The sequence below is a fragment of the Scardinius erythrophthalmus genome, assembly GCF_964197995.2.
Source record: "Scardinius erythrophthalmus genome assembly, chromosome: 22".
In the NCBI taxonomy this organism is placed as follows: Eukaryota; Metazoa; Chordata; class Actinopteri; order Cypriniformes; family Leuciscidae; genus Scardinius; species Scardinius erythrophthalmus.
This window is the reverse complement of record NC_138242.1, coordinates 33,132,985-33,156,660: the sequence shown is the minus strand read 5'-3', so window position 1 is coordinate 33,156,660 and position 23,676 is coordinate 33,132,985. Positions and strand designations below refer to the sequence as shown.

General features: G+C 42.5%; 1 protein-coding gene across 1 annotated transcript; it reads left to right on the top strand.

Annotated features, from left to right (window-relative positions):
- Window positions 1-348: 348 nt before the first annotated feature.
- LOC308683044 (uncharacterized protein) lies at window positions 349-23,473 on the top strand. The gene is made up of 7 exons (XM_081353190.1): window positions 349-371; window positions 15,617-15,663; window positions 15,762-15,946; window positions 20,466-20,620; window positions 20,789-21,234; window positions 21,369-21,577; window positions 23,006-23,473. Exons 2-7 carry the CDS (start codon window positions 15,648-15,650, stop codon window positions 23,174-23,176), a joined length of 1,182 nt encoding a protein of 393 aa, XP_081209316.1. The 5' UTR covers window positions 349-371; window positions 15,617-15,647; the 3' UTR covers window positions 23,177-23,473.
- The last annotated feature ends 203 nt before the right edge of the window (window positions 23,474-23,676 follow it).

The window sequence follows — 23,676 nt, the reverse complement described above, 5'->3', positions numbered from 1 at the left end:
GTTAGGTTGACTATTTTATTATTATATTTTATTAAGGCTATAATGAACAGGCTGCGATGTCAAGATTGCAATGCTGGAATATATATGTGTGTGTGTGTGTGTGTGTGTGTGTGTGTGTGTGTGTGTGTGTGTGTGTGTGTGTGTGAACCAGCTTTGGGGGGGGGGCACAGCTTGCAAAAGGTTAGATAAGGTATTTGGCTTCGGGTAACCCCCTAATCTACTCCAGTAAAACATTCTCACATTCTTTTGCTTCCAACACCCATGTTAAGAATGTTCTGAAAGCACGTGATTTAAGGGAAGAATCTCACACTATATATATGACTGAGGCAGCAGCTGCAGGCCAGATGAAGAAGGAACCAGAAACAGAACATGTAAGTACACCATCAATTCCTTTATAAAAGATACAATTTGTAACAAATGATTAGGCCTAGGCCTACAATACATCGTAATATAAAATAACTTATTTCTATTCAAATCTAAGATGTGATATGATCTCTCATCATGTTTACTGAAAATAAATTATTTTAAATGTTCAACTTAAAAAAATAAAAGATGACATGTTTCAGGCATTTGGTGCCTGTAGCTTTATTTTACAGTTCATATCTGTATATAAACTAGGCTATTATCTGATATACTATAGGCAGTGTTGGTAAAGTTCACTTTCTGCATGAACTAGTTCAAAGTTCAGTTCACAAATTTTAAAATGAACTAGTTCATAGTTCTTTTTTTCCATGTTGCTGCGAGATATTATTTTTCAAAATGATTGCCACAGCCCATATAGAACCACAGACAATTATTTTATCAGTTTTAACACTGAATGTGTATGTGTCAGATTTGTCCCATCCTCACCGACCTTGTCATAAAACCATAGACTGTAAAAAAAAAAACTCGTTTAAATTATCATACGACGCCTCCTTGCTGCTTTTTGTTTTTATTTGTAAGGTAAGTGATGAGTCGTTGAACAATCCATTCATTGCGTCTGTAACGTGACAAATGAACGAAAGACTTGGAAGGTAAAGTAATCATTTATGTTCCCTGTAAACGATTTTTGACTGCATTATAATGATTTCTTAATTCAGAATATGATCAAGATTGCATAGGTGGATGTGTTCTGGGAATTTGACAGTTAATAGTATAACATTTAAAGCCCCTTAAATGAACGAAATGACTTGAAAAAAGATTTGTTCATTTTGATGAACGAGATCGAACAAGAGAGTCAGTAGACACTGGCGGCTGGTGTTGCCAGATTGGGTGTTTTTTCCGCTACATATTAAGGCCGGTTTATTGTGTGTTTTAGCTGGGTTTTCTCTATAGAAATCTGGCACTCTATTGAACGAAGTTAAACTTAATGTGAAAACCGGTAAAATAAAAATCTGAAGTTGAATGTTGAAATTTGCACTCGCAGACAAGTAGTTTCAGGAATCAGGAGTTTATTTAAATAACACTTGCCTGATGGCTCATGCTACCGTTAACCCTGTTATTTGGGACTTACTTACTTTACTTATGCCCTCCACCCCTGGCGGTATGGGCCGCCAAAGATAGATTTCCAGAGATTTCTGTCCTGGCCCATTCTTTCTAGTTGGCTCCAGTTGTAACCCATCCTAGTGATGTCTGCGTCGAGTTCGCGTCACCATGTGTTTCTTGGGCGGCCTCTCTTTCGCTTGCCTTGAGGATTCCACCTGAGAGCCTGCCTGGTGATGTTGGTTGGCGGTTTGCGGAGGGTGTGCCCTATCCAACCCCATCTTCTCTTCCATATTTCTATTTCCACTGGGATTTGGCAGGCAATGATGCTGCCCAGGTAGGTGAATGACTTCACTTCCTACAGAGGACTTCCGCTCAGTGTGATTGGGTTGACGTTGCCGGAGTTGGTCTTAAGGATCTTTGTCTTCTCTTTGTGGATAATGAGTCCAACTTGTGCTGATGTGGCTACCAACACACTGGTCTTTTCTTGCATCTGCTGCTGGCTGTGGGAGAGAAGTGCGAGGTCGTCGGCGAAGTCTAGGTCATCAAGTTGATTCCGTAAGGTCCACTGAATCCCATTCCTGCGTTCACTGGTAGAAGTCTTCATGATCCAGTCGATGGCGATGAGGAAAAGGAACGGGGATAACAAGCATCCTTGTCGGACTCCAGTGTTCACCCGGAAGCTGTTGGTGAGCTGTCCTGCATGGATCACTCGACAGGTCATGCCTTCGTATGAGTTCTTTATCAGGTTTACCAACTTGGATGGGATGCCTTAGTGCCGGAGGAGCTTCCATAGGACCTCTCGATCCACACTGTCAAATGCCTTCTCGTAGTCGACAAGGTTGATATACAATGGTGAGTTCCACTCCAAAGACTGCTCCACTATGATGCGCAGCGTTGCGATCTGGTCAGTGCATGATCTGTTCGGCCGAAAACCAGCTTGCTCATCTCGTAGTTGTGAATCGACAGCGTCATTCATTCGCTGTAGGAGGACCCGATTGAAGACCTTGCCTGGCACTGACAGGAGTGTGATACCTCTGTAGTTGTTACAATTGCTGAGGTCACCTTTCTTTGGAAGCTTGATTAGATAACCCTCCTTCCAGTCAGTCGGTATCTCTTCGTTCTCCCAGATTTTCTCAAAGAGTGGGTACAGCATCTCCACTGACAAGTTCAGATCTACTTTCAGGGCCACTGCTGGTATATCATCAGGTCCAGCCGCCTTCCAGTTCTTCAGCAAGGTGATGGCCTTCCTGATCTCTTCTCTGGTCGGCTTGTCGCAATTGATGGGGAGATCTTCGTCCGCTGGGTTGATGATTGGTGGATTTGGTGGTGCTGGTCTGTTCAGAAGCTCTTCAGAGTGTTCAGACCATCTATCCATCTGCTGCGTTAGTCCTGTGGTGGCCTTTCCATCCTTACCCTTGACGGGTCGTTCTGGCTTGCTATACTTCCCAGACAGTTTCTTTGTCGTGTCGTACAGCTGTTTCATATTGCCACTGTATGCTGCCTGTTCCGCTATAGCTGCCAGTCCATCTATGTAATCTTTCTTGTCCTTCCTAATATTCTTCTTGACTGCTTTGTGGGTTTCTGCGTATTCAACTTGGGCCTTGGCCTTTGCTGTCCTAGTCCTGCTGTTGTTTATTGCCACCTTCTTCTGTTTTCTCTCTTCTATCTTAAGTCTCGGCTGTGATCCACTCTTTGTGATGGTGTTTTTGTGTCCCGACCACTTCTTGACAGACTGTTCTCAGTGTCTCTATTATAATTTGCCAGTTGGCCTGTACACTGCTCCTTTCCACTTCCTTGTCCAGCTTATGTCTCACATCTGCTCCTCTTCTACATCTAACATCCTGAAGGGATCTTCTGAACTTCTTGCTAATGCAGATGTGGTCAATCTGGTTCTCTGTCATACCGTCCGGTTATACCCAGGTGTTTTTGTGGATCCGCTTATGAGGAAAGACGCTACCTCCGATGACCAGGTTGTTGAGCAAAATCTTTCTCCATTATCGTTCATCACCCCTAGTCCATGTATCCCCATAACCTGTTCATATCCTGTGTTGTTAAGTCCAACCTTGGCGTTGAAATCTTCCATAAGAATGACGATGTCTCTGGCTCTGAATATTTCCACGACTTTCTGCAGTCTGTGATAGAACTCATCCTTGTCTTCTTCATAGGAGTCATTGGTTGGAGCATAACACTGGATGACGTTGAGGTTGACCTTCTTCTGTTTGGTTCTGAATGATGCTGTGATGATTCTGGGGCCATGTGCCTCCCATCCAATTAGTGCCCTCTGTGCTTGCCTGGATAGCATAAAGCCCACTCCTTGATTGTGATGTGTGTCACTCTCCTCATGCCCGGAGTAAAGCAATAGCTCTCCTGTCATCAGTCTCCTTTGTCCAGCTTGCGTCCATCTGGTTTCACTGATGCCAAGTAAGATCATACAGTTTTTCTTCATTTCGGCAGCTACCTGCTTTGTTTTACCTGTCTCGTACATGGTTCTGACATTCCATGTGCCGATATGGGTTCTTCTGGTTGAAAGAAGAATCGGCTCGGTGGCTTCCTTTCGGCTTTCACCACCTAGTGTCATGCGTCCCCGAATTGTCGGAGATCTTCCCGTTTCCAGGAAATTAGTCTCTGTTTTTCTATTTGGCGTTTCTGTAGCAGTTAGGGTTTTTTCCGGGGTGGGGTTGCTAACCCCACGCCCAACCCTCCTCCTTTTTCATCCGGGCTTGGGACCGGCAATGGCGGAGTTCGTTATTTGGGAAAAGCCTGTAAAAGTCCTGTCAGAAAGCGATGCATAAGCATGTTGAGTAATGACGCCCAGTTCCAGGAATGCACTAATATTTTTTGGTAGTACCAGTTTGCAACAATTATTAGTTAACACAGAGTTGTTAACACTTCAGAAAAAAATAATGATTTAAAGGCAAAGGAGCCTAGGTTGATTTTACTCTGAACCATCCCTTTAATGGACCAACAGTTATAAAAAAAATAAAAATAAATAAAAAACACACAATTCATTATAATTAATAAAACACAGGCAGCAGGTTTATTTGAACTTAACACAAATGTGCTTTCTTTCGTCATATTCTGTGCTCATCTGCTTTTCTGTAGCATACATTATTAGTATGGTGTTTACTGAGTTTGATAATATTATTTTTATATATATATATCAGGCCTAGTCCACACGGACACGGGTATTTTTATAACCTGACTTTTTCCTCCTGCGTTTTAAAAAAAAACCCGTCCACACATGCTCGGTTTAAAGGAGTCATGACCTGCAATTTTCACTTTTCCACGAGAATCAATGTATGTTATGATTGCCTAACGATTATACACTGGCCGGGAAGCCGATATTTAAAAGTGAAGCGTTCGTTTACCCCAGGGTTCATAAACCAGCGCGCGTGCACGCGCACTCAAATACGAGATTTTGATTTCAGCCCCGACTTGACGTCATGACAGGGCAGGATATCCCATATATGGACACCGCAGACCTGCCGCAGGAAGTGCGCCCTGGCGCCCCTCCTCCCCTCATATTCAGTCGAGAAAGAAGCAGAAACGTAGTGCACACTGAGTTGCTCTGTTGTTGACTGCCAGAATCAACATGTAAATGTGTTTTCTCTCCCAAGAACGGACCAAGCTGTCAGGGACCAGTGGATTAAATTCATTTTTAATGACGCGGTTCCTACAACCCTTCCCACTGGCTTAACGTTATGTGTCTGTGCTAACTAAACATTTTACGCCGGAATCCTTCACAAATTTGAGGCAATATCAGGCGAAGTTGGCATCGAAGCTCGGGAAAAAGGGGCCATTTTCAACAATCAGACACTTGCCTGCAATTGAAACAGTAAGAATGTGTTTTTATTGCTCTACTCTGTGTCACAAACAGCAGCCAACTGCTAATGCGGCTATTGTATGCTAGCGGGAGTATTAGCTTCGAGGTAAACATGGGGAATGGCTGCTAACGTTACTTTGCAAACAACAAATGACTGAGATCATCATGAATTCGACTATTGTATATTGATTGCCTAACGCTTATATATGAGGCGCCGTCTAGTTTGTGTGTGTGTGTGTGTGTGTGTGTGTGTGTGTGTGTGCTCACGTCTCATATGAGTAACTATGTGTATGAGTATGTGCGTGGAGAGTTCATATATATGTATGTGTGACTACTTAGTATGTATGCAAGCGTGTTTCATATATGTGTGCGTGAATGAAGTTTGATTTAAGCCCTTATACACTGGCCGGGAAGCCGGTCGCGGCCAGGTCGGGTTCATTCATAATTTGCGCCATGATGCCATTTTGGAATGATATGCTAAAGCGTTACCTGCGATGTCAACCCCCTCCTTCCTGCCACCAATCAACGCGCCCCTCATTTGCATTATTAAAATGACTGTCCACGACAGCCAAAATATCGCATCAGATCTCGCGAGACAATAATGCCTTCAGAAATAACGGTCTGAGGAGCTCTGTGTTTATTTTTTTTCCACTTTTCTTTTTTAGAAGGGCCTGAAAGACTATAATACAGCAGTAGGTATCCAAGGTAATACTAGGTCATGACTCCTTTAAAAGAAATCTCCGCCTACATGAAAACACAAAAACACGCTATCACGCCCTGTCAAGAGCATACCACACCAGCAGGCAGCGATCGTAAAGCCACGTTGGCCAATCAGAAGCCTGAATCAGAAGCAAAACCCCCGGTTTTACTGTCTACACGACAACAATGCAACCGGCGTTTCTGAAAATACTCACCCTGGCAGGGGTTTTCAAAAATGTTCGGTTTCAGTGACCTGATACTGCGTTTCCGTGTGAACGAACGGACGAACCGCGTAAAAAAGTCACGGTTATAAAAATACCCGTGTCCGTGTGGACAAGGCCTCAGTCTAATGCATTAAGCCACATTAGCCTGCCAGAGGAATGCGCATGATATAAAGAACAGAAGAAGAATAGAATAGAATGAGGCTTTAATATAGCGCTTTCATATGTACAACTGTACACCCAAAGCGCTTTACAATCATATCAGGGGATCTCTCCTCAACACCACCAGTGTGTGCATCCACTGGATGATGCGACGGCAGCCACAGTACAACGGCGCCAGTGCGCTCACCACACACACACACACAGACCCGTCGCTCTCTGAGGTGTATATGACCCACACACACACACACAAGCTACAGGTGGAGAGAGGAGAGAGAATGATAGAGCCAATTCAATGTAAGGGGATTATTAGGAGGCCATGATTGTGAAGGGCCAATGGGTGGAATGTGGCCAGGACACTGGGGTTACACCCCTACTCTTCACCAGAAGTGCCATGGGATTTTTAATGACCACAGAGAGTCAGGACCTCGGTTTTACGTCTCATCTGAAGGACGGTGCTCTTTGACAGTATAGTGTCCTCTTGGGGCATTAGGACCCACACAGACCACAGGGTGAGCGCCCCCTGCTGGCCTCACTAACACCTCTTCCAGCAGCAACCTGGTTTTTCACAGGTACTAACCAGGCTCAACCCTGCTTAGCTTCAGTGGCCAACAAGTCTTGGGCTACAGGGTGCTATGGGTGCTAAACAGCTGTGCTCTCCACAGTAAGACTGTTCCAGAAGTCGCGGTGCAGTGGTTGTGTTGAAAATCAATAACTGTGTATGTCCTTATGTGAGAAAAGTGAGTTTCATTTGACGCAATACTTGTTTAAGATCGATTATATATGTGAATATCTAGGAATAATCGAGTTTTTGGGTCATAAATCCACTCAAGATAAATGACGAGTCATGCCGTGTAGTTAGCAAAGAACGAATGTCATTGTAGAATGCTTAAGCATGTTGTTTGTAACTGATTTAAGTGTTGCGCTTGTATTATTCACACAAATATATCATTATTCTGTACAGATTACATTAAGGAATGGTGACTCATGAGTTATTAGTCACCTGGTTAACCCTCTGGGGTCTGAGGTGTTTTTGGGGTTCTTGAGATGTTCTGACATGCCCTGATATTTGTGCTTTTTTCAGTTGCTTATCAACATATTAATGGCAAAGGTCTAATTACACTCTATTTAGCACAAACAGGGCTACCATAATATGTAAGAAACATGAATATACATGTTTGTGCATGGTTATTGAAAAAACTAAAAACTAAAGTTTCTGAAATAAGGCCACAAAACACATATGTGTCAATAAGAGTTTTTTCTTCAAAATGATGTGAAAATCATCCTGCCTAATTCACATAACACAATACATTGATTTAAATTTTGCAAAACACTGTCTGTTTGGAAAGGCAATATGCGAGTGGGCGTCAACAATCCAACACCATCATGCATATTTAGTGGTTCACACCTGAGGAGACAATGGCCCGCATACTTAATGAGCCATTCATTCAGGTGTGTCACTGAGCCACAAGAAAAAATGCATATATGCATATATATATATATATATATATATATATATATATATATATATATATATTTTTTTTTTTTTTTTTTTTTTTTTTTTGTACACCAAATTGGTTCACAGTTGGAAGCATCTAATTATTTTTAAAAAAAAATCACAAATTGTGCTTTCAAATTGTATATTATCCAAGGAAAACATGTCTAGTAATTGTGCAGTTAATTCTCATATTTTCAGTTTTGGAATATGTATCCTCTCCCCAAATTTGTCACTAATAAAACACAATAAAAATTATTTAAAGAAAATGCTTATATTTACCTTTTACTCCAAATCTTTTTTATTGGTTTTCAACGACAGTACAGAATATAACATCATTAACAGTATAGAGTAATATATTGTCCATTATTAACCCCTTACATGATCTCCCCCCCCCCCCCCACACCATCCAATAGTTCAGAAAATAATAATAATAATAATAATAATAATAATAATAATTTAAAAAGAAATTAATAAAAAAAAATATTAAAAAAATCAAATCAGGCATAGGGGAAACCCCAAATAGGGCTATAATTGGATCAGGGACAATATTAGTGTTGATAGCTTTTTTAAGCGTCTGAAATACATTAGACCAAAAGGACACCAGCTGCGGACAAGTCCAAAACATGTGTAGATGGTCGGCAGGAGAAAGTTTACAACGGTTGCAGGCAGCACTTTTGTCTGGAAAGATTTTTGCCAATTTGGCATTGGTTAAGTGCGCTCGGAATAGTATTTTACATTGAATTGCCATGCCTCGCACATATGGAAGAGGTATGTACCTGGTTCAAGATGCTATTCCATAGGTCCTCTGTAATAGTAACACCGAGGTCTTGCTCCCAGGTATCTTTAAGAGTGGCATTAGTGTCAGAATTAATAGAATTTATTAAATTATAAATTACTGAGATTAAATGCCTGTGGTTGGCATTTAAAGCAAGAAAGTGATCAATTTTTGTTTCAGGGGGATGATTGGGAAAGTAGGGGAACTGCTTCTGAACAAAGTGTCGGATTTGAAAGAACCGGAATAAGTGATGACTGGGTAGGTTATACTTTTTAGATAAGGAAGAGAAAGAGACAAATACTCCCTCATCATAGAGGTCACTAATCTTGAGAAGGCCATTAGATGACCAGAGACGAAATGCAGGGTCTGAACTAGACGGGGGGGGGGGGGGGGGTAGTTATTGAGGATGGGCATATAAGTGGAGCCTCTATGCAAACCGTAATGTTTCCTAAATTGGACCCAAATTTTAAGAGAGCTAGTGACTACTGGATTATCTGAGACTTTGTTTACAACTAAGGGAAGCTGAGAACAGACAACTGAATAGAGAGTGCTTTTCATTGATGATGTTTCTGTATGCACCCAAGGAGGGCTGCCAGAGTAGATATCTTTGTTCCAAAAAAGAAGCTTGTTGATGTTACAGGCCCAGTAATACTGCTGAAAGTTGGGAAGTGCAAGGCCTCCTTTAGCTTTAGGAAGTTGGAGAATTGATTTCTTAAGGCGAGCAGGCTTATTCCCCCATAGAAATGACCGCAAAATACTGTCAAAGCCAGTAAAGAAAGATTTCCTAATACAAATAGGTAAGTGTTGAAAGAGGTACATAAATTTGTGTAGAATAACCATTTTGACCAAGTTAATTCGACCTACAAGGGATAGAGGTAGCGAGGCCCACCTACACATATCAAGTTTTGATTTGTCCACAAGCGGTTGAAATTTTTTTGCAAAAAGATTATTATATGAATTCGTAAAAAGGACCCCCAAGTATTTGAAACCATCAGGCGCAATCTTGAAGGGTAAGAGTGATCGTGGAAGTTTTTTAGCTTCAGAGTTAACCAGAAAAACTTCACTTTTTTGAACATTTATCTTGTAGCCAGATAGTTGACCAAATTTGTCTAGGATATCCAAAACTGGGGGTAGGGAGGCAGCAGGGTTTGAGACATATAATAAAAGGTCGTCAGCATAAAGAGAGAGTTTGTGAACTAAACCATGACGAGCAATTCCCTCAAAGCCATTGTGGCTACGGAGCCAGATAGCTAAAGGTTCTATGGCTAGATTAAAAATTAAGGGAGAAAGGGGGCATCCCTGTCGCGTCCCACGCTGAAGCGAGAAATAGGGTGATCGTATGCCATTAGTATGAACAGATGCCATTGGGGAGGAGTAAAGAAGTCGGATCCAGGAAATAAAATTAGAATCAAACCCAAACTTTCCCAAAATAAAAAACACATAACCCCATTCCACCCTGTCGAAGGCCTTCTCAGCATCCAGAGACACAATAATTTCGGGTAAGTCAGATGGGCGGGAAAAGAGAATGTTGAGAAGCCTTCTAGTGTTAAAAGAGTGTCTTCCTGGGGTGAAGCCTGTCTGGTCATGAAAAATTAAACATGGTAATACATGTTCGAGGCGAGAAGATAAAACTTTAGCCAACATTTTAAAATCTACGTTCAGAAGTGATATTGGTCTATAACTACCGCAAGAAATAGGATCTTTATCCTTTTTAAGGAGCAAAGAAATAGAGGCCTCGGATAAAGTAGGAGGAAGGCAGCCCACCTTAAAAGAGTCATTGAAAAGCAATGCTAAAGTAGGAACTAAAAGGGAGCAAAAGCTTTATAGAACTCAACTGTAAAGCCATCAGGGCCAGGAGATTTTCCCGGTTTCATGGAATTAATTGCTACCTGTATCTCTAATTCTGTAATTGGGTTGCCTAGATTCTTGGCAGTGTTTTCATCAATTGTGGGATATTCAAGAGAGTTGAGAAGATCTAAATTTGTAGTATTATTGGGAGGGCTTTCTGAAGTGTACAGTCTAGCATAATAGTCTGAGAAAACCAGGTTAATTTCAGCTGGTTCCGTAACTAATTCACCTGTTGGGGATCTGATACCAGAAATCCATCTTGAAGTGCTAGCTGATCGAGCCTGATAGGCCTAGAGCTTGCCAGCCTTGTCTCCATGCTCAAAAAAATGCTGTCTACATTGCCTAAGCTGTCTCTCTATTAAATCGGTCAACTGAAGGTTGAATTCTGAATTTAATTGAACTATTTTAGCATAGAGGACAGGTGAAGGGGAAGCGGCATAAGAGACATCTAACTTAGACAGTTCATCAGCTATTGCGGATAGTCTAAGCTTTTTGGCTTTCCTTACTTGTGAGGAATATGAAATTACCTGGCTGCGAATGAATGCTTTGAAAGCCTCCCACAAGGTGTGACTGCTAACATCTGGAGTCTGATTGAGTTCGAAGTAAAACTTAATCTGCGAGGAAAGGAAATCTTTGAATGCGCTATCTGATAGCCCGGAGGAGTTGAATCTCCAGGGTGGGGGTGACGGTCTGTTAGTTGGCAAAGTTACGTCAATAGATACTGGGGCATGATCAGAGACCACTAATGCGTGATAAGTGCACGTGGAAATACAGTGTAACAATTTATTATCTACCAAAAAGAAATCAATTCTAGAAAATGTATGGTGAACATGAGAAAAGAATGAAAAAGCCTTGCCTTGAGGGTTTTTAAACCTCCAAGGGTAAGAGAGTCCCAGTTGAGAGGCGTTGTTTAACACCACGTTAGCTGATTTTGTTAGAGTAGACTGTTTAGAGGAAGACCTGTCCATGGATACGTCTTGAACCAAGTTAAAATCCCCTCCAATAATTATATGATGTTCATCTACTTTGGGTAAGCTTGAAAAAAACTTAACGAAAAACTCATCATTGTCCCAGTTGGGGGCATAAATGGAAGCTAAAATTACTGGTATGTTTTTTAGTTTGCCCGAGACCATAACAAAACGTCCATTTGGATCTATAATAGTATCAGTGTGCTCAAACATAACTCTTTTATGGATAATGATAGCAGCCCCGCGAGCTCTCTGAGAAAATTTGGAATGAAACAGGTGACCCATCCATGATCTCTTAATACGCAGTATATCTACCGTTCGTAGGTGAGTTTCTTGTAGAAACATAATATCTGCCTTGAGATCCCGTAAATGCGCTAAAATCTTACTAGCTTTGACGGCACTGTTCATCCCCTTGGTGTTCCATGACACTAAGCGCAGGTTTCAATCACTTAACATTATGGTATTAAGTATTAACCATACTGTGAGTTTAACGAAACAGGATCGCATTGGACTGGAAATCGTTCTGGATCCACATATAGGAGAGAAAAAAGAAAAAAAAGAGAAAAGAAGAAAAGGAAAAAAGAGAGAGAGAAAAAAAAAAGGTAAAGGTAAAGGAGACCAATATAGCCAACACCCCCCCACCCCACAGCTAACCACCCCCCACCCACCTTTAACAATTAACTTGCCTGAGCACTTAGTCTCGACTCCCGCTACTGCTTCTATCCTTCTGGATCTCACTCCCGTTCCAGTAGTAAGCCCTATAAAACTTGAACTTGAAGTTTAAAACATAACTTTTTATAGCATAAAAGTACAAAAAGGAAGAGCCTCAACAAACAAAAATAAATAAAAATAAGTTGAGTAAAAATAATTGTATACATAAAATAAATAAAAATATTATACATAATATACACATATAGTGCCAAAATAAAATAAATAAATAATAATAGTAATAGTTTTAAGGTGAAGTTGCCAGCTATGAGGCAACCCATGTGATTTTGCAATACAACAGTATGAAGAAAAAAATAAACCTTAGGATAAATAAATGTCTAGATAAATAAATGCCTTGTCTCCGCATGCATATGTACATGTAAGAGTTGGCCCTATAATTGTACAATTATATAGTTTAACGTGAAAACAGTCGAACAAAACAATGCCAGAAATAATAACAATGTATAGTACATTCAAGTATGCATACCTAAATACGTTGAATTAACGAGATAATCGATACAATAATCATGTCAAGCCAACCAAACAGTTACTATATAACTTGCATCAATTTAACCGCTAGAAAACTGAGAACAGCAATTAACCCCGCCGGCTGGTTGACTGTTGGACAGTTATGGCACATGATCCGAGGAGCGGGCAGCTGCAACAAAGTTCTCGGCCTCCGTCACTGAAGATAACATCTTCTTACCTCCGTCTTTGGTCCAGATTGAGAGCCGAGCGGGGAAAAACAGAGTTGGTTTATATCCAAGGTTATATAGTTCTGCCATAACGGACCGGTATTTAGCGCGTTCAGTAGCCACTTCAGGCGTGTAATCCTCGTAGATGGCGACCGGGTTGCCTTGGTAAACCAGTTTGCCTCTTTTGGCTCGAGCCTCTCGGACGATCAACTCTTTTTGACGGTAGCGGTGGAGCCGGATGATAACTGGCCTCGGTTTCTTCCCGGTCGCTAGTTTACTAACAAGAGCTCTGTGTGCCCGGTCAATCTCCGGTGGAGAGGGTAAAATTTCTTCTCCCAGAATGTCTGCGAGGACCTGCGCGAAGAAAACTGAAGGACGTGGCCCTTCGAGTGATTCCGGTAAGCCCACAATCCGAATGTTGTTTCGGCGGCTGCGTGACTCAAGGTCCACAACTTTATCTTGTAATTTCGCATTACATTCAGCCATTGTGGCGCAAGTCGTTTCCAGCGCCCGCACCCGTTCGTCTAGATCATTGGTACTCGATTCGAGCGAGGCAATTTTATGTGTGTGGTCCGACAGTGTAGTCTGAATGCGATCAATCTTCTCTTCGAGCGTCAAGATGGTTGTTTTGAATTCGGTCGATAAGGCCTGGCGATGTTGTTCAAGGAGCTTGACCATCGCCACCATGTTAAGCTTGCTAGCAGTGTCATCTACAGAGTCCGTTTTTGTTTCTTTTTTGCTCTGCTTAGCCGACTTAGAAGTCATGTTTAGACAAAGTTTCAGCGTGCGTAGTATATTTAGTTCAGTTTTGAAGCTAAATAAACGATCAAATTGGCTTAAAATGTTGGGTTAAACTGAAAGATACGGGAGCAAGAGACAACACGTCTACTCCATTAGCCCTTAAACCGGAAGTCCTATTTACCTTTTAATAGTTTGTTTACATCTACCTTGTAAATATATATTTTTTTATTAAAAAGATTACAATTGCAACAACAATTCAAGTGTAATCTTTCTTTGTAAAAACTAAAGTATACATTTTATCATACATATTTCAAAGTTAAGGATTTGATTGATTATTTGATTATTTTTGACAAAACATACTATACTTAACATATGAGCAAAAATTGGCAAACAAAAGCTTATTTGAGGTGGCAGATATTTTACAGTAAAAATGTATAATCTATCCAAAACTAATCAACGAAATGTTGTATTTCATATGTCTGTAACATAGGTCTTTCGTTTATATAAGTCAGTTTAATACGTTGCTTATACAAATACATTTTATTTCAACATATTTTAGTCAATTTTTACTCATCTCAGTATAGCAATATAGTTTGCTAAAAGCGGATCATTCATTCACACAGAAATGCGATTCAAATTTAAACCGTCTTTTTGCGAGTTGTGGTAAACAGCGCGCATCTCTGTTCATTCATTCACACACAGAAACGCGATTCACTTGAGAATGAAAAAAAACTTACTACAGTATTCCTCAGCTCAGCGGCATCCGTTGTTCCTCGAAATACCAGCAATTCTGAGGTACATTTTCCATTATTATTATTCCTCACAGCGCTGCGAGATGGTGTAAACAAGTACAATGATCTGAATAAACTTGATGTGTTTTCTCAAGCTGATATGGGGGCGTTCACAGGTTTGCGTCGATTGCCTCAGTCATTTGCGTTTGAATAGTGCGCGCTCTCCGTGGGCGGGGTCACATTAAAAATAATTCACTGAGATGAGAACGACTGACATCTCGCTCGTTTATGTAATCTTTTTACAGATTACATAAACTAAGAATATTTGTTTTTTATAAAAAATACTTCATTTAAAAGAAGAGAATTCAAGCTTCATGCCTGTGTGTCTGTATGTCTGTTTGACTGACTATTCGCTGAGTTATTGTTCATTTTCGGACGCGTTTCAGAATGGACTACACTGACAGAGAGAAGGCAGAACTACGAAGCAAGTTATTTTTCTTTATTTGGCAAAAAGAACAACACTTTGTTTTTATTGTGAGTATACACAAATATAATACACATTTAACAGGATCGATTGATGTATGAAACTGGTTTGTAAGATCAAAGTCAACAGATTATTTGGACTCTCGTTTGAACTGATAAGAAAAAAAGTGAGCCTATCACGCCGGCATGATTGTCAACCCCCGGGGGTTAAGCTGGTGTATTGTGTTAGATATAATGTTAAGCTGATAGACTTCATCAATAATGCTACTTTATACAGTATATGTAACATTTCTTACAGTTTTGTTTATTTGCAGCTACACAAATGCATTTAAGTACATAATGTAAACCAACCATTTCCATCAATATAAGCTAAGAGGCAACTACTATATTCAAATCTGCCCTGTAATGTGAAAATTGTGGCATCGTTGCAGTCTAATGTCTGTGCTGCCGAAGAAAGTTCAGTAAAGTGTTCGGACTGATTCCTGCCTCCTGTCCTGCGTTCTGACCGACACTCCAGGGCGAGAACTAGGCCTACAGTTTCCTAAGCACCTGTGGTCCTTTCTCTTAAATAAAGACATAAAGTAAATTTCAGTTTCTTTGGAAGTCCTTCTCTGAGAGGGCGGAGGCAGGATGGTTATAGCTTTAGTATAAAAGAACCGGATACATTGTCCATATCACTTACTAAAACAAAGGTAAGTCAGTTTCACATAACATTTTTATAATAATTGTCAGATATCCTTCCAGTTACATATTGTATTTTCTGAGACATGTTTTTAAACCCAAAAAATCTGTTCTGCTTTCAGTACACAACATTTTTGTGTAAACCTACTAAGGATGGCTGATAGCAAAAGCAAGTATTATCTTATTTCATCAAACAAATTTGAAAACAATACAGCCATCAATGTGATGTTTTCAGTCTTTAAAAATATACAATATGTTTTTCACCAGTGGCTGTGTCCCAGTGGAGCCCGGCGTTTGTACAAGAGCTTCTCCCTGTTGTTGAAAAGACAGCGCTTCTCTACCATCTCTCTTACCTGTGCCTGGTCAACTTCCCCAACCTGGAGAGAACCATCAGGAGTCGCGCTGTGGAAACCCAGCTTCTGTTTGGCTCCTCTGATGCAACTATGTTGAAAGTACAGTTTAAGATTTCTCTTGATTTCATTATCTTGCCTCCTAGAAAGAAAAAAAAGTATGTCAAAATACCAAACATGAAGGGTCTGTAGTAAATAGCATGTCATATAGTCTGTCTTTTAGCTAGAGATTAAATTGAGCTAAACTGGTTATGAGAGTCTCTCCCCTCACTGGAAATAAATCAATAATGTGTCATAATATCATAATGTGAGCCCTGAACAATCTTAGGTAAAATAAGTGTACTTGGTTCTCTTACGAGAGGTCTCTCGTATTGCGTAAGGTTAGCTTACGCATCGGGAAAGTCTTCTTTCTTCGAGATCTGAAGCCAAAAAATTATCCTTAATTTTGTATACATTGTCAACGCAGTGCAGCAGCCGACAGACCTAGGCAGGCTGTATAAGCGTGCTCATTGGCTGCTCGGCGGCAACTGCTTAAGCCTATCGGTGAGCGCTCTGAACGCGGCAACCAATGAGCAACCTTCTAACCGTCAGAATGGGTGTGGCCAGCGTGTATATATTCAGCGCTCATAGGCTAAAATTCTGATTTTCTTGTCTTCAGCGACGCTCTTCAAAACGCTGGATCTTGAGAGCCGCCGCCGTTGAAACCAGCGACCAGCAAGCTTAGGACAGCGCCTGAGGAAGCCGGCCGTCTTCGCCGCCTTCAGCCATCCGTGCCTGCTACGCTATCCGGCGACATATCCTTTACATTATTACTGTTTCCAAGAGCGTGCGCGCCGCGCCCGCCCCTCCGTTTCGAGCTCTCGAGCCCGCGATGCGCGGCGATCGGAGCCCGGAGGCCATTCTGCCCCTGGCTGCACACGCAAAAGCATGGGAAGCTATTCCAGGCGCATCAGAACGGGTGCTAAGCACAGTAAAACAGGGCTATACTCTGCAGTTCGCTCACCGCCCTCCGCGCTTTCAAGCGCGTATCGAGACCAGAGTGAATGGGGAAGTAGCACATCTACTTCGAGCATAAATAGCTACAGTTCTGTGCAAAAGGGCTATAGAACCGGTTTCCCCTTCCATGAGCGAGTTGGGCTTTTACAGCCGTTATTTCCTCGTTCCCAAGAAGGACGGAGCTCTCAGACCAATTATGGATCTGAGACGTTTGAACAAGGCTCTTATGAGAAGACCGTTCAAAATGCTCACAACCAGACAAATTCTCGCGCAAATTCGCCCGAGGGACTGGTTTATATCTCTCGATCTAAAAGACGCGTGATTTTCAGATCCAGATAATACCCCGTCACAGGCCATTCTTGAGATTCGCCTTCGACGGTCAGGTATATCAGTACACGGCCCGCCTGTCGACACAGCGCGCGCGCTGCATTCGACGCTTGGCCGCGTCCCTCCGGCCGGGCAGCACCGTACCTCTCAAAACATTTCAGAGGTTACTGGGTTGTATGGCCTCAGCCGCAGCAGTGCTTCGGCTGGGTCTTTTACGAATGCGCCCGCTACAACGCTGGCTGAATGCCCGAGTGCCTCACAGAGCATGGGCTTCCGGGGGTATTCGTATCAGAGAGACTCAGAGCTGCGTTTCAGCTCTGAAGCCCTGGTTAGCGGCCGACTGGTACCAGCGGGGAGTGACATCGGGAGCTATCTCACACCGCAAAGTTATCTCGACGGACGCTTCCACCTCAGGCTGGGGCGCTCTGTTCGAGGGCAAACCGGCTTTTGGCCTATGGTCAGACCGGGAAAAATGCCTCCACATAAACTGTTTGGAGATGATAGCGGTCGAGAACGCGCTCAGGCGCTTCCTCCCATTCATATGGGATCACCATGTGCTAGTCCGCTCGGACAACACTTCCGTGGTATCCTATGTGAACCGACAGGGCGGTGTCAGATCCAGGAATCTGTGCAGGCTGACAGAACGCCTTCTCGTGTGGGCTTACCGCTCGCTGCGCTCGCTGAGAGCCGCGCACGTGCCGGGCCACCTGAATGTCGGTCCAGACAGACTGTCCAGGGACAACATTCCCACGGGAGAATGGTCTCTGCACCCCCAGACAGTCCAGTTTCTCTGGCACCTATTCGGCAGAGCGGAAATCGACCTCTTTGCGTCGAAAGACAATGCTCAATGCCCGAAGTTTTATTCGAAGAGCGAGGACGCGCTGTCCCAGACATGGCCCAGCCTCCCGCTGTATGCTTTTCCTCCGATCTCCCTGTTGCCACAGGTCATTTCGAGGATCAGAGAAACGCTGCTTATAGCCCCGCGATGGGAAAACCAAACTTGGTACCCAGAGCTAGTGAGGCTGTCGCACTCACCCCCATGGCCGATCCCGGTGAGAAAGGATCTCCTCTCCCAAGCCGGTGGATCGATCTGGCATCCCCATCCAGAGCGCTGGTCGCTGCATGCATGGGTGATCAACGGATACCCGTTGACCTGTCAGAAGGGGTCGTTAACACGATCACACAGTCGAGAGCCCCCTCCACGAGACGGCTCTACGCGTCTAAATGGTCGGTGTTTTCTAAATGGTGCGCTACTAAAAACTTGGATCCGCGCGCATGCGGGGTCCCGCGGGTGCTCTCCTTCTTACAAGAGCTGTTGGAAAAGGGCAGATCCCCTTCCACGCTCAAAGTATATGTGGCCGCTATTGCAGCGTTCGCTGAGACGACGCATGGCCGGGCAATGGGAAGGAATGAGCTCATTATCCGCTTCCTCAGAGGAGCTAGATGGATGAATCCCCCGCGGCCCCCCTCGGTTCCCTCGTGGGATCTGTCCTTGGTGCTAGCGGCCCTAGAGGCTTTTCCCTTTGAACCGCTTGAATCCGCGGATCTAAAGTATCTGTCACTTAAAACCGTTTTTCTGATAGCTCTGTCTTCAGTCAAACGAGTGGGTGATTTGCACGCGCTATCTGTTAGCCCTGCATGTCTTGAGTTCGGGCCGAATGACTCGAAAGTCATTCTCAGACCGAGACACGGTACATCCCCAAAGCGATTGGAACCCCGTTTAGGGCTCAAGTTATGTCCCTCTCGGCTCTGCCAGCATCCGACAGTGGGGACAGTGATAACCTCCTATGCCCTGTCCGGGCGCTGAGAGTTTACATCACGCGCTCCGCCGCTTTCAGGCGTTCAGAGCAGCTCTTTGTTTCCTTCGGCGGACGCACCAAGGTTCTTGCCGCCTCGAAGCAGAGCTTGTCCAGGTGGATAGTGGACGCGATAGCAGCAGCTTATGCCTCCAGACACCTGCAGTGCCCTCTGGGCATCAGAGCCCACTCCACTAGAGGCATGGCCTCGTCGTGGGCCTGGTCCAGCAGAATTTCTAATCACGGTATTTGTATGGCGGCGGGCTGGGGCTCCCCATCAACATTCGTGAGGTTTTATAACCTGGAAGTTCCTGCCCTACAGGCAAAAATACTGTCAGCATAAGTAACATGTATGCTCTGCCCATTTCTCGTGTGCAGACTATGTTCATATGCTGGCGCTATTCTGGTACTATACTCAGGGTGAAGTGTTTGACTCAGGCCGGCTGATCCGCTCTGTTTCCTATTTCCCGTTACGCGCTGTTGTCGGTGCTGGCCCGCGCTGCTGGCCGCCCGTATTATTCTCTGTCGTGCGGGAATTTTTCCCTTCATGTGAGACCGACTATGTCGTTTTCTCCTACCCTTATGAGTGCTTATGTACTGTATGGGCTCGCTCTGCCGGCCCTACTGTTTGTACTGTTATATGTTTATAGACCGGCCGCGCCGCTCTATTTCATATGCTGCATGAAGTGCCTGTACTGCGCTGGCCCATCTCTCCGACCGGCCACATTTCCCAGCAGAGTGTTTTCCCCGGTTTCCCTGGGATTCATGGGCTGGATGCTCGGCGCACACGGCGTTGACAAAGGGTTCCCGATGCGTAAGCTAACCTTACGCAATACGAGAGACCTCTCGTAAGAGAACGTACTCGGTTACTAATGTAACCTCGGTTCTCTCTAGAAGAGGGAACGAGTATTGCGTAACCTGCCGTGTCGCGCCACGAGCTTTTGCGCTTCAGACTGCGAAAACCAGAATTTTAGCCTATGAGCGCTGAATATATACACGCTGGCCACACCCATTCTGACGGTTAGAAGGGTGTGGAGGGCGCGAAGCGCCCTCATTGGTTGCCGCGTTCAGAGCGCTCACCGATAGGCTTAAGCAGTTGCCGCCGAGCAGCCAATGAGCACGCTTATACAGCCTGCCTAGGTCTGTCGGCTGCTGCACTGCGTTGACAATGTATACAAAATTAAGGATAATTTTTTGGCTTCAGATCTCGAAGAAAGAAGACTTTCCCGATGCGTAAGCTAACCTTACGCAATACTCGTTCCCTCTTCTAGAGAGAACCGAGGTTACATTAGTAACCGAGTACGTTTTATATGCTTATAAATTTTAAATGCATTTCTCACATTTTTACAACTTAAATTTTAACTTAAATTATAATGACAACAGTTAATGCATTTCAGAAAGATTTACTGGAAAAATACAAGCAATAAGAGTTCTGAACGTTTCGTCGCCATCAGTGTGAATGTCGGTTTTTAAATTCTAAGATACTTGTCTCTTAATTCTAGTGTATTTTGACCAGTGAAAACCTGGTTAAGTCGCTGTTTCCCATGTTGGTGTCAGCTGTGGAGAAAAATAAGCCGATTTTGGTGGTCAAAGTCCTAGGAAAAGCACAAGCCTCGATCACAGACATTATCACTAATGTGGAAAAGATAGTGGAAAGGTAAGAATATTTTCCTCATGAAAACATTATTCTTCTACATGCAACTGCTATAATCAGGCAAAAGTATGAACAAATTTTAAGATAAACTTTTAAGCTAGTTACACAGCCCAATAAGCCCATTGGTATAACATGCTAATTTAACAGCAACATTTCTTCAACATTGTATAGGTATGATTTACACATTAAAGATGTAACATCGGCCACCAGTGATGTTATCAAGGAAAAAGATGATACAGATAAAAAGTTTAAAGAAAAAGACAACGAGTTAGAGCTGACTGAAAAATCCCTGAATGATATGAAAGCTGAATTTAAAAAAAACACAGAAGAGCTTGCTGAAACTGAGAAAAAGATAAACAGTAAAAACCATGAGATTCAAGAGTTTGTCAGATCCATAACTCAAACAAGTAGATGCCTCTGCGTCTTCGCTGCAATCGTTCCATTCATCGGGCTAATTGTTAAAAGCATTTATGATGCTGCCCATGATCCTGAACAAGATGCACATTTGAAGGCTCTTGAAGCTGAATTGAATATCCTCATCGCTGATAAGACTGCTCTGAAACAGAAGCAGTGGCAGATCCAACTCCAGACGATGGATCTGCAGATGAAGGACAGGAGTGAGTCTGTTTTCTTTCATGTTTTAAGTATACTTACATGACAAGTAATGCTTAAGACTGTGCCAAGATTCAAGTCTAGTTTAAGACAGGGAGCGAATGTGTGGCTTGTTGAAACCTTTATTTCCCCTCTGCAGAGTCCATACCCGACCCCATCTATCTACCTGAAGTTCAGAAAAGCTTGACAAAAATTCATGACATTCTGGTTCAGCTCAAAAACTTCTGGGCGAGTGTTCGTGTGTTGTTGGTCTCCCTGGAACAGAAGACCTTTGTTGGAGAAGATCTTATCGAAGACCTTGCCGACCTAAAAGATGAATTTCTTGATTCAATCAAAACAGCCACAGAGGTAAAATTAATGTTTACATGATTACAAGAACATTTCCAGGAAGATATTCTTCTTCTTCTTATTATTATTATTATCTTTATTTGTACCTGAGGGAAGGCTTGAGGGTTCCCTCTTAAAGGCACAATATGTTGTTTTTTTTTGCTTTAAAAATATAAAAAATCAATATATCTATGTTATATATTTTTTAAAGTTGTGTATTTACATTATCCCGACAGTTCCAATTAATTTCTAAATCCAGAGAAATTAATATTTTAATTCGAAGACACGGACCGTGTCTTTATTTCCGTTTTGTCGCAGTCAATGGCGTCATATCCGCGTTGCCTGGTTTCCGCCTATGGTTTCCACTCGTACTGCCATGGTAACCAGAGCTATGAGCAGAGCCCTCTGATTAACCAAGGCGACAGACGCAGACAACTGTGGAGTTCGCAATGTCTATCTGCACGCTGTTGTTGTTGTTTCGTTCAAACATTATGGACCATGGCAAGCAAACTTTGGATAAAAAAGCAGAACTAAAACGAGAATCAATATCAGCGCGGTGTTTTCGAGATGCCTAGAGCTCCCATAGACAGTATATAAGCGAGAGCTCCACGTCCGAGACTTCGACCGCTCCTACATGTACTTTATTAAACAGGTGAGCACATTTACATTTAACTAATAAATGTTATATAGATCAACAATGATAAAATGTTAGAATATGATCTGTATGTTATTCGAATGTTGATCTAGCTTACTGCTAGTCTCATACAGACAAACTAACACATACATTTCAACACATTCAGATGCAGTTTAGTGTGCTAATGTAACGTTAATGTTAGACCAGGTGAAACAGCGCTGCGTTACCTCACAAGTTTAATTTGTCTAATAAACTGACCTGTGAGCAGTAATTCTGCACTCGTGTAGTTCGGTAGAATGAAAATCGGGAGCTCGTGTCGCGTTTGGAGCTGATAGCTGTCTCTTAGCAATCCCGAACTGCTTCATATCACAGCCATGATAAAAGCATTGATGTATTCAGTCATCCATAAACATTATTAGATCAGCCGACGGCCGGCTTGACGTTGACGACAACATCCATAATTCTTAGCATGTGTTGCGTCATCAAACTACGCCTTTGTTATTGTAAATAGGTTAGCGACCCCTAGTGGAGAAAAATTCCATATTTTACGTTTAAATGGCAGTCTCATTTTTTCATCTAAATGTCTAACGTGACTTTGCCTTGGCTTTTGGCTTGCTTAGTTGGGGACATTTAATATTCAACAATATTATTTATCTGCCTTTCTTAGGGTGGACGATGACACAATTTTCTTCTAGAAACAAACTTGTTGTTTTATTTTCATATTATCACTGTGAAGCTGCTTTGATACACTCTGTATTGTAAAAAGCGCTTTATAAATAAAGGTGACTTGATTTATAAATGTTTTAATTCCACAGGCTTGGGGCTGTTTTGGTGCAGACTGTCAAAAAGCATCTGTCATCTTTAAGCTCCAGACCAAAGATGCCTACAAGTTTCTGGAGGTCAGTCCTTCCTCTCTCTCCAAGGAGGAGTGGCAAATTGAGTACGAAAGTGTAAAGGAAAAACTGGAGGAAATAGACCCACAATAAAGTGTGTCATCCTCTGCTACACCTGCCATTACTGAATGATCTACAGAGCGCTGACACACTCATCGTCCTATTTGAGTTTTCTGCCTCATGATGCTGGTAACCTGGTATGATGATGTTTAGCCTTTTTAAACACTGTACTTGTAAACTAGAGTTCTGTAATCTTTTCTACTTAATGCCTAAAACACTCTTTATATACTCCTCTCTGTATGTATCATCTCTTATGAGCTCTTGCTAAAAGACTCTTGTTGAATGGATAAAAATGGACGAATGCTTCTACTAATAAAGTTTGATAACATTATTATTGACTTTTTGTTTTCTTACATCCCTAGTGAAAAAAAAACCTATACCAAAATGTATTTAAAATACATTTATTTCATACTAAGTATGCTACAAACCCATTAACATAGTTGCTGACATATCATTTGAGACTTATTAGAGTATTAGTAGACTGGAAGAGTTAGGGTTAGAATAAGTTGACATGTAGTTGCCAGGCCAGTGGA

What these genes read in the sequence shown, in the direction of transcription:
- LOC308683044 (XM_081353190.1), top strand. An exon ending in CTGATGCAACTATGTTGAAA is followed by an intron (nt 15,947 to 20,465) that starts GTACAGTTTAAG and finishes TCTTAATTCTAG; the next exon opens with TGTATTTTGACCAGTGAAAA. An exon ending in CAATCAAAACAGCCACAGAG is followed by an intron (nt 21,578 to 23,005) that starts GTAAAATTAATG and finishes TTAATTCCACAG; the next exon opens with GCTTGGGGCTGTTTTGGTGC.